This window comes from Cervus canadensis, chromosome 16 (genome assembly GCF_019320065.1).
Source record: "Cervus canadensis isolate Bull #8, Minnesota chromosome 16, ASM1932006v1, whole genome shotgun sequence".
NCBI lineage: Eukaryota > Metazoa > Chordata > Mammalia > Artiodactyla > Cervidae > Cervus > Cervus canadensis.
In genome coordinates, this window is record NC_057401.1 from 11,877,522 (window position 1) to 11,889,727 (window position 12,206).

At 37.4% G+C, this 12,206-nt stretch overlaps 1 protein-coding gene across 1 annotated transcript in view; it reads right to left on the reverse strand.

Annotated features, from left to right (window-relative positions):
- Window positions 1–12,206, reverse strand: part of MAST4 (microtubule associated serine/threonine kinase family member 4) — a 608,649-nt gene that overhangs the window by 65,342 nt on the left and 531,101 nt on the right. The window contains exons 9-10 of the mRNA XM_043488941.1: window positions 8,023–8,101; window positions 1,738–1,895 (exon numbers count right to left, since the gene is read on the reverse strand). Coding sequence (XP_043344876.1) covers window positions 1,738–1,895; window positions 8,023–8,101 — 237 coding nt within the window. The remainder of the gene's footprint in view (window positions 1–1,737; window positions 1,896–8,022; window positions 8,102–12,206) is intronic.

Sequence of the window (12,206 nt, forward strand, 5' to 3'; positions counted from 1 at the left end):
ACTGAAGAGATTTAAGAGTTTCCCACAGCACAGGTGTCACCACCGAAATCCATTTTCTAGCTGGGACTGGGATGCTGGGGTAGGCACCGTGTGCAGTATGAAACAGAGGCACACAACTCTGAGGTTTTTTTTTTATTTCAATTGTAGACTCCTGCTCCTTCCTAGTGGTAACACAGTTGGGCAACTGCAGCGTGACTTTATGTATTTCTGAGACGATATAGCTGCTTGCGCTAGCTATCCTGTGAACTCCTTTCGTAATACAAAAAATGGCACCCATGTGGTAAAATACAATGGCTCTAAATGAATTCATAACATTTTATTCCATATCTCAAAATAATCTAACATGATTACACCACATGGCTATATTTACTATATGGCACTAGGAAGGTACAAAGGAAAAAAGAAAAAAAAAAAAAAAACCCTTCTCAGCAAACTCTGATGTTCAACTGAACACCTGACAAACTATGTTTTAAAATAAACCTTCCTATCAAAGCAGGCCAGTTCTATATGCCATGGAGATCTCCTATTCTGGAGGACCCAGGATGGACTCCCTGCCCCCCCTGCAGAGAAGGACCTGTTGTCCCAGCTGCTGGGGCTGGAGCAGCCTTCAGCAGTCAGGCCCCTTGGATATGGCCTCAGATGCAGAGTCCCCTCAGGCTTCCCCGGTGGCTCCGTGGTAAAGAATCCACCTGCAAGGCAGGAGCCGCGGCAGACAGGTTCGATCCCTGGGTTGGGAAGGTCCCCAAAAGAAGGGAATGACTACCCACTCCAGTATTCTTACCTGGAGAATTCCATGGACAGAGAAGCCTAGTGGGCTACAGTCCATGGGGCTGCAAAGAGTCAGACACTGCTGAAGCAACTTGGCATGCACGCAGAGCCCCCTCACCCAAGGCCAAGTCCTTCCCAGAGTACCACATCCCAGGACTGAGTGGAGATGAAAAGGAAGGGCCATTTGGTTCAGAGGGACAGCTCTGATGGGTCATTTCCTCCCCAGAACTCCCTATGGGGTTGGTTGTGGCTGCCGGGCCTACACAGAGGCAGGACTCCTCTTCTGCTCAATCCCACTACCCACTCCTTCACCCAGACAGGTGTAATTCCCAAGCACTCCTTAATAAACATCGTCATCTCTCTGTTAGAGTCACTCTCAGAGGAACCAAACAGTGACATCTATTTTTTTGTGAGACAAGGTCAAAATAAAACCAGCCCTACTCAACGTCAAATGGACTACATTTGGCTTTGACAAAATACAAGGGACACAAGCTCCTAATGGCTCGCTCATAATCCTGGAGAAATTAAGACTTGTGATGAGAAGGAAAAATTCAAGACCTGGGTGGATTTTCATAAAAAGGAATCTGAATTCCAAATGTGAACCTCAACACGCTGCCCTTCCCTTTTAGCCAAGCTTCTTTGCCAAATATTAATTGATGTAGCACCATAATTTGATGATCTTGAAATTTCCAACTAGAAGTTTCTCGGGTGGTCCTTGTCGTTCACTATGGTTTCTTTTACCACAGCAATTATCAACTTGTAAAAATTTAAAAGAAAAATAGTAAGAGGCCTTTCAATGGTAATTTACTATATCATGTGTAGATGCAAAAAAAAAAAAAATCACACTACATTTATAGTAGTTCATAAACCAATTAACACATACATGAATTAGAGGACCCAAAGTCTTTCCCTGAAATGGCTGCAAAGAGGTTATCCAACTAATAAAACATTTCACTCAGGTCTACATACCTCAGACTTCGGGAGCGGGGGCGCATGGGTGTGTTCCTGCATCTGTTCTCTGTGGTGATGCTTTCGGTGGTACAGAAATGTTTTGATAAGAAGTGTAATTCATCAGGTGTCGGTTGATATGGTAACTGATGCAACTTCTCCTGGGAGGAACAGGATGACTACAACAAACCAAAGTGAGGTTTAATGACTATCTCAAAAAGAAATGCTTTAAATGAATATTAGGTCACAGTACTAAATTTTGTTATATCACCATGTTATACTGCATCTTTTCCATGTTATAATTACATTAGCTAGCGCCTAACTGTATACCTTGATGTGGTCTCTAGAGGTCTAGATGGCTACCATATTTTATCTCATTTGTCTACAATTTCCCCAAAAATAGTTTACTCTCTGAAGAAAAACCAGGGTCTGAAAACGGATGGGACCCAGTCAAAGCCAGAGCAAGAAAGTGACAACTGTAGTGAGAATTTGGGAGCAAGAAATGACATATTAGTTCTCAGCGGAATGTGACATCCTCACTTCTAACACTTGCTATTCGGTAAGTAACATAAAATTAATTCTATGATGTATAATCATAAATGAACTCTATGATGTATAATCAAAAATAAAGTAATAAGGTAATGAGATCTGTCTTTACAAAGCATGCTGTCCTTTGATGTGATTATCATCAATATGAGTCCTGGGTAAAAAGGGGATGGGAAAAGAAAATACTTGTCTCACTTATGCCATTGTTTTAAAAACTGGGAATTGGAAATTTTTTCTGTGTTCTCAGGCTTAATGCTATTTTTTTTGAGACAGCTTCAGTGGTGTTGCGTTTTTTTAATCCCTTGAATCTAGATGTGCTCTTTGAAAATCACTCAGCACTTAGAACAAAGTAAGGTAGAAAAGGTGAATGGCTAAACAACACTGCTTTTAATCAATCTGAGAAATATAACTATTAAACAATGTGATTGCTTTTTTGTTTGTTTTTATCGAGAGGTAAACTCTTTAAGTGATTCTAACAAAAGAAATGAGAAATGTTTGAGTAATGGAAACACAGGTAGAATAAGCATATTTTGAAAGATACCACTCATTTGAATATTCCATTCGAGCAGGTGTTTTTTTTTATTTAAAAAAAACTGCCACATCAACAGCATACTTCATAAACACAGAAACACTACACTGCAGTAGTTAGAAATTAATAGACTAAAGCTTTAAAATATCCTTGTACCTTGAAATTATAAAATACTTTCTAAGTACATACAAAGATAATGAGGACTTTTTACAATGTAATGAGGTTATTTTATAAACTATAAAAATGAGAACACTACTAGAAAGACTTCTGAGGTAAACCAAAGCTCTAGTCATAAAACACAAGTAGTTTTAAATACTGTCACGATGAAAAAAGAAACAAAACCCCCAAAGTCAACTCAAGAAATCAGTAAAAGAATAATAAAAGTCAATGCCAGCAGGAGAGAAGTCGCAGCCATAAAAGCAAAGATGACGAAATCAGCAAACAGAAACCCCGAGTTAAGACTTTGTATATATGTCTCAAAGGTAAATCAACGTACACAGTCCTGTAGCCAAAATCCAAAAACCCAGATGTCTATTCATAAATTCCCAGTAATAACTTTTTGGTGGCAAGCCATCAGCTGAACTGATGGAAAGCCATTTAAAATACGCATTTAATCCACTTGATGTGAATGCTAATTCAGCTTTGCCATAGAAATATTAATGTATCTGATTCTGAGTTGCTGGGCTGTTGTGTACAGTACAGGGAGGATCATGTTAACTTTGTAAAATGTGAAAATTAATTCCAGAGCCACACCAGACTTAAGAGTTTCACATAAGGCATTATGAACCAGCGTTTGCATGAGGACACAAGTGACTTTAGGGAGTGATTCCCTCTGAGGAGAGGGGAAGAGAAAAGGACTGTGCGGGAAGGGCTTTATTTCTACTTTAATATTTTATTTATTAATCAAAATAAAAGTTCATGTCAAAATAGCTGCAGCAAATGTAAGAAAATGGTCACAGGTGCTAACTCCAACAGGAAAATTTTGTGGTTATACCATAAACATAACCATGTGACTGAACTCCACAGCAATGTGTCCAGGGCTTCCTGATGGGGATGTGTTAGAATGAAGGATGAGGTGGGAAAAGTATTAGAGAAGTGAGAGCAAAGGGCTTCTCTGGGGAGACAGCGTCTCTCCTCTCAGTTGGGACAGACGAGGTGTCAACGGGAAAAGGGTGACACTACCCCAGGGACACCGGATGAGTTTATGGAACAGGAAGCAACTGGAGGCTCTCCAAACAGCCTGGAAACTCAAAAGTATCAAACAGGGCCCCCCACAGTGAGTCACTAATGGACAGCAGAGGGTCAGTCCAGGAGTCTGTTCCAGCAAAGATCAGGGACTCAGAGAACTTGTGACAGGCTGCAGGCGCTGTCCCTAGGACCTCACAAGCTCACTGAAAAGATACCTCTGCTGGTCAGTACATCCTTGGAACAGCACTTTTATTAGAGTTTCAAGAATTAGTTTGGAATTCCTCAATAAATTAAGACCCATGACTTTATGTTTCTAGCATGCTCTCTAAACGTGGTGCCAGTAAGTCTCATCACCCAACTAGTTTGCATATATAACTTCTGACTACATCATAAATCAAATCCACTTTCAAAGAGTGAAGGTTTACAAAAAGAACTGTGCTTCTAGTTCTAAGGCACTTAGAAGAGTTTCCCCAAAATGTTGTGAGTAATGGTATCATTCAAATAAACTAGTTTCCCAAGATAAGCATTTTGTAAAGGACAGTATTCATATGTATGTGCAGTTTTCCACTTAAAGTAATGTTATTTTATAGTCAGACCTCATATTTATAAGTATTTATATTCTTATTTTTACTCTTTCCCCCAGAAAATAATTTATCTGTAAGAAATATATGGGAGATATCTTCTGACTGCTATAATTCCATATTACTTATCTTAAAATTAAAAATTATAATCTGAATATTACCTTGGAAAAGTTTCTCAAATTAATTTTAACTACAAAACTTGAAATTAAGAGAAGCAGCAATACTAAATATTCTGAGGAAGAACTTATTAACTTCATATGACCAAATCTTTTCAATTTCAGAATGAAGCATTTTAACCCTTGGGAATTTTGCAGTTTCTATAATACCCAAAGGATGTGGTATTTACATTTCAGCATTAGCAACTCTAACTCAGCTAACAACAAATGTCTGTAAAACTTAAGCTGTATTTTCAAAGTGTTTGTGATTTTATCTGTATATATTCTGTATTTTTATTTAAAAAATAACCAAAATCATTTCTAATTAACTTAATCACAACCAGTTAACCCAGACAATGAGACTGTAAAAGTGATTCAGGTTAGACTTAGAAAAGAAAAAAATGCAACTCCTGAGCAGCTTTGCACAATTTTTTGTCCTAACATTTAAAGGGCAAGAAGATAAAGAAGCTGAGGAAAATGAGAAGCAGCATTTCAAATTTTCAATTATCATTTTTATCAATAGCCAACAAGGAGAAAAAAATAACTGAACTTGTTAGAGCACCTACATTCCAAAAATCTAACAGTGCCTTATGTCTTTTGGTAAAGACAGTCATTTTGAAAGTTACAATTTGATTTTGAAGGGGAAAAGAGGAATATGAGATCCACAATTATATGAAACCACCTTCTCCAATAAAATAAACACCTAAGAGAAAAGCTGCTTTACCTCTGGGTGGAAGCTGTTAGAAACACAAAACACCTGTGTGTGACTAAAATTGTCTCAGAAAGCTTCCTCTTCAGGCATATACATAAGTCAGGGACAGCAGTGACATCATGACAGATGGTCAGGTCAGATTTATTAATTATCAAGTGTGGTTTAAGCAATACCTTGTGAATTCCTTTTTTAAAAAGTCAAGTGCCCAGGGTTGAGAAACTTACTGTATTCTTATTGCTACACACAGGGGTTAGTAAACAGCCCCTCAGTTCATTCTCTGTGCCTCAGAGCTTTGAGCCATAAAATGACGAAAACAATGGCAACTACATTATAAAGCATGTTTTTACAAATAAATGAGACAATTAAACAAGTCAATTAAATTTTACAATTTATATTTTTTTTTCATTTTTTTTCAAATTTTTCATTTACAATAAGCCAATGCATTGTAAGTAGTGAGACTAGTACCTAGCACATAAAATGTGTTTATAAAAATATTTCTAAAATACTTTGTACCAAATGGGGTCCACTTCTACATAGCTCACCCTTGCTTTTTAGATTCACTTTTAAAAATGACATATGATCTCCTAGCTAGAGACAGAAAGAACAAAGATCCTGCATCCTCCCCTGTTTTTCTTGCCAAAGAGAAACTTCTATATCCAAACTATAACAAGACTTGACTGCAGGACAAAGCAAGGTGATATAGTTAAAATTAAAAGGATTTGAAGTCAAGAAAGAAGATACAAATTTGGGGCACGGGGAGGATTCAATGAGAGTATGTATGAGAATGGGACAAGTAGTCTGTTTACTGGTGGTTGGATTCTAACTGGAGATGCTCACAAGTCTAGGGAAGAATTCCACTTAAAATCCTTATTCTTTTTTGCTTTCTGGTCAATCAGTTTCAGCAGTCATTTTCACACTGTGGTAGCCAATGCTTTCAAGATCTAAAACATGGGCTAATAATAAACAATGATGCTTACTGACAAAAAACAAGGGTGACTTTGTTTACCATTCTTTAGTGACAACTCTATCCACTGAAGCCATTCAAGAGTTTTGAATATCCTTTCCTGGATGTGAGACTAAAGTGCCACTGAAACTATTCAGGACTGTCAGGATGTTTCACAAAAATGATCTAAATGGACAATAAACTCACATACCACAACCCAATGGAATAGTGGACAAGAAAATAAATTATTGCTCCTCAATAAAATGTTATAAGAAGGTAAAAATAATCCAACAGATTTTAACAGGCCAGTGTTTTGCTCTAGGAAACCCATGTTACACTGCATCTGGAACTCTGGAAATATAAAATATAAGGCACTGGTGATATCAATTAAAGTTTATACATTTAACACAGTTTCTTTTCAATTCACCGATATTAAGTGTGAACCTATATGCTTAGCACAGTGCTGGGGTTTATGGGGGGTGGGGGAGATAGATATCCCTTTGCGATAAACCACAGATTTTGACAAAATGGAGACAGGAATGACTCAGAAGCGGCTCTAAAACCAAGTTCACATTCCTGGCTGGTACAAGAGCTTTCAGACTTCTCCATTAGGTATTTATTGATTGACCTACACCATATCCTAGGTCCTTCTAAATGACCACCAGCTTCTAAATCTCTGTAGAAGCTCTGTAGAAGGAGAGGGAGGTAGGGGAGGGATGGATAGGGAGTCTGGGGTTTAGCAGATGCAAACTATTATATAAAGAATGGATAAACAACAAGGTCCTACTGTATAGCACAGGGAACTATATTCAGTATCCTGGAATAAATTATAATGGAAAAGAATATAATAAAGAATGCATATATGTGTATGTGTATAACTGAATCACTTTGCTACACAGAAGAAAACACAATATTGTAAATTAACTGTACTTCAATAAAAAAAGTAAAGTAAAAAAATAAAGCTCTGTAGAGACAAATATCCCACAATATCACGAATTTAAATGGAGAAGGCATGTATCTAAGCCACTGAATCACTTTCAGTAATTGATAGGGCTCTTGTTGAAATGTTGTAGTTTGCGGCAATAGTATTCTTCTTCCTCTATCCTATTTCCATGGCTTCATCTTGTCTCTGTATTGATCTTAACTTACTTCTAAGTTCTTTTAATCTCTCCTTAAAAGAAAGTTTTTATCCAGAAGGTACAAATTTAAGGCTTGCCATTCTTTTTCTTTGAAAGATAAAAACTAAAAAACAAAACAAAACAGAACTCTACATCTAAGCCATACAAGAAAAAAAAATGCCATCAAAGTTTGATGGCATTTTCAGTACTAATATCACTGGCATGGAACCAAAGCAATAAAACCAGATTGTGTTCCCTCCCCTACCCCCAAACACCAAATGGTATTAAAACAAAAGCTCCCAGTCTCCTCCCAACTTGTGATCTGGGGACTCGCTCAATTTGTGCACCATAATTTAAAAGCTTGCAGCAAAGAGTATGTCTTTTTTGTGTCTGTCAGCTCATCATTTGATGTGAAGCCTACTCGGAGGGACAGACATACAGAATTCATCCTCTCCTCCCTATCAGGGAACACCCAGAGAAAGTGCTGCCCATGCAAGAGCTCTGGGGTGTATAAGAGAAAAACTGGGCACTTACAGAGACCGTAGAGCTGGGAGTGTTTGTCCCATAGCCAGAGGAGGGGAGGGAAGCCAAGGACCAGCGGCGTCCATCAGTCCTGGGGAGAAAGTGCGATTAGCTTAGGCCCACACTGGAGGAGGGTTACGTGGGAACCCCAGGGAAACCGAGTATTCTTCGTCGAACAAATGACACAAACACAGTCAGTGAGGGTGTGGAAATGTTCAGCAAGGGCCAGAGTAAACAAACATTATACAGCAGGTTGACTTTTATTTAAACTGAATCAATACACCCAAACAAGTAGAAAGTGAATGGGTTGATCCATATTATTGATCTCTCACTAATACACTTTGACAAAATGAATACCAGGGATAATTACATTGGTCAGACTCAGCAGATTCAGATGAATAAAAATAGAAAGGCAAGAGGAAAACCACTCCTATGTGGAAACTGAACACTGGGGCCACGATCTTTGGAAGGGCCTGAATTCCAGCATGGTACGAGAGCCTCTGGGGACTTCCACCACATCCTAAAGACTTTCAGCTTATTACTTTCAAGAGAACAATCCTACTCATCACACCAAAGGAAGGGAGGATCAGGGGGCTCGTGGCCGGCTCAAGCCTTAAGTGGCAAATAACTTTAGCACTAAGAAAGTGACTGCCCTTGTGTTCAGAATCTCTTAAGAGTTATTACCTTCTGACATGACCTGGCTTTATAGAGTGTTCCAGCAAATGCCTCTTTCTGAGTTTATGAGTGTGCGGCCCAGCTCTGGCCAGTGACAGGGAGCAAAGAAAGAATATTCTCCACTAGTGATAGAAGCTAATGCAGAGTAGAATGACCTGCACTAGTCACAGAGGTGAAGCTGTCAGGAGTCTTAATAGAATATGGTTTTTATCTCCAAATGGCAACAGGATGGATAGCTTCTGGGTTGAACTCTATAGTTATTAATTGGGGTCATTACAAGGGTCTCAGATGAGTTGTCAAAGCGGTGAAGACAATCCTGTTGCTAAAGTAGGATTATTTTATTAACAATAATAAAATAACTATTTTATTAGCAATTTTGAATAGGACTATGCCTTCAAAATCACATAACACGGTGAAGACAAATATACACACATTTGCCATGGGGAGAAAAGGAAAAACACACTTTTCTAAGGAGTTATACTGCATTCTTTGACCATATGTAGCCTTTTTGTAACTCATGATTTATATTAATTTACCAAGTGAGAGGTAAGAGTAGACCAAATTGACCACAGACACATTCACTATAAGGGGACATCAGGGAATTCCTCAGAATTTGACTTGAATTTGAGAAATGTCACAATCGCATGTTTATGTAGAAAAATGACATCTTAGCCTAAATTATAATCAAGGGAGAATATAATCATAGGCCACCATGGATGTTATTTTTACCTCCAATAAATGCAAATGGTCCACAAAGACAAAATGAGAAATTCAAGTGGACAAATCACAGAAGTAGTACAATGTTAAGATTTTAGTAAAATTTACCTGTCAATTCTGTGACCATGATTGGAGTACAATTGAATCAAGTATTTTTTTTTAAAAAAAAAGAAGCAAATTAAGATGCTTGTAAATGTATCAGATAAAAGGAATGAAAAGAAATGCCACAAGTTCTCTAGAAATAATTTTATACAATTTAAAATGTTAAAAGATTTAAGATGAAACTAATTCTAATAACATGTTTCCAAAGACAACTGACCATCAATTAAATGGACACAGGTTGGCCCTGGATTATTTGGCTAATTATTACAGACTTAAGAACCCATGCCTGGACTCTATTTTAAACACTTCCAGTTTTTAAAAGAATATGGTTTTCAAAGAATTATTCAGTCCATTTAATAGCAATTATCAGAAACTAGTCTTTGGAAAGAGTGAGGGACACAATTTCCCCCACCATGACTCTGCTTTGTGATTCATTAACTCTCCTTTCCCTCAGGTATCAATGAACATATTTCAGATGAATGAACAACTCCAAGAGGAGACATGTTCTTATTAGTTCTGAAGCATAAATTAACATTTGCTTACTTTGGAAAACACATGACTAGAAAGATGTTTAAACAAGAATATGCTTAGTACTTTGTACAACCATGGACCAGAAGTAATTTATGTCTCATAAAGTTCCCTAAGTTGTCTGTGTCTATTTATTCAAATGGAATACAAAGGACCACTGCATTTTCATTACCATGACAACTGCATATGAGAACTTCCTATATATGCTATATACGTGCTCTAAGAGATAGCATGCCCTTTTTTGAAGAAAGCTATCACACAAGTACAATTTGGATCCTACTAATAATGTTCTCTTTTCTTTGTAGCAGCTACCAGTAAAATGTTACCTGAAAACAAAACTACATTCTTGCCAAAGCCACAAGGCTTTTTTTGAAAAGAGTGTTTCCTTTGTGGGTGGAAATTTCAATGTTATACTAAATGAAAAAGTAACACGAGAAAAACATCTGATGGGAACACAGGCTACAAAGCAACTAGCAAAAACAACAACAAAAGCAAACAAACAAAAACAACCTGCTGAAAACCCGCCCCTCTCCCCAAACCTCCATCATTTCAATACTAGCCACAAAAAGTTAGATTACGATGGTGTATGACAAAGGAAGAAAGAAAAGTTCCAGTATCAACCTGGCTACTGTGACTGTATAAAGAGGAAGCAGATTTCATGATTTGTTTGTTGTACTCATCTGGCATGATACATTTTATGGTCTAGTTGATACTGGAACAAGATGAACTATGCCAATATAATGTAACCAGAGTAACTTCAGCCCACCTGTGCTCAGTAAGCGTCTCATGACTTGACCTCAGTAGGCAAATCTGTTCCAGTAATTTGGCTATGTAAATACATTCTGATATTTCACCTGATAAATAACAACTAGGCAGCCAGGAGACATCCCCAGCATCTATTCAGGGCTCTCTTAATATTTCTGATGAAAGTGAAAGCAATGTATGATATGTAAACCTCTACACAACTTCTAGGGAAGGCAAACCAATGTCATCACCTCCATTTTACCACCAAGGAAGACAACATTAAATAACTCCACAAGCAGGTGGATTGTAAATCAGTATCCCAGTTACTGGTTTGGTGTGCTGCAGTCAATGGGGTCGCAAAGAGTCTCACATGACAGCAACTGAAAAACAACAATCACAGCTACTAGCAAAATACAAATACGCTTCCTTGTTCCAGACAAAATCTACTACACTATGACACGCATTTTCATCCTAGTATTTTAATCCAATACTAAAAAAATTTACTTGATAATTTCACTCTCAGACACATATTAGATAGTACGGAAAGCAAGTGTGTGTTGTCTTACTTCCCAGACTTAACTGCAACTAGTTCATTACCAGCAGATGAATACTGAGGGGAAATTCTCACATGTTATAAGTAGGGTCAGAAAAGATTAATAAGTCCAACCTTTATCCCTTTATGCAAGAATAATTTTTAAAACGGGGCAATCTCTTCCATCTGTTGGACTAAATATACAAAATAATAAAATTTGGGACTCCCAAAATGGCATTACTTCCTAAGGTCTCAGAAATGCATACCAAATGGTAGGGAATGGAGACCCATGAGTGGAATTTCCATGTTTCTGGAATGAAAAATCAACTTTAAAATGGAAGAGATAGATGCCAGATGTTAAAAATAGGCCAATTTGAGTTTTCATAGCAAACACAGGTTCTGTTTACTTGCATAAAAGTTTAAAAAGATGATCACTCATGTCCTAACCTAAATTAACACTTTTTGAAGACTGTGCAGTGAGTTCCATCTGGAAATTCCTGCAAAATGAACCAGAGGTCTCCTGTGATAATTTTCTGTTACGGTTTACGGCTTATTTGTCAAAAATTAACATGCCTGGGGGTTTGTGAATTTTTTTTTTCTATATAGCACAGAAACCAGAGTCATCTGTCCTCTAGTCAGCCACTTAATTATTAGGTTCTCTTCATTTTTATAAATCTGGCAGGATTAAAAGACTGATTTTGGTCACATTTAAAAACAGGCTATGAGATGTGCATTTTCTTTTTACTTGAAGTAATTAAATGCATTCTACCACCACTTCCCCCCCCTTTTTTTTTTCAAAGAAACATATTTTAAGGACTATGCTGTGTTCTTTTTTAAACCAATTTTTATAGGATTTCCCTTTTCATTTAGAATAGTAGCACCATCGTGAATTAATATT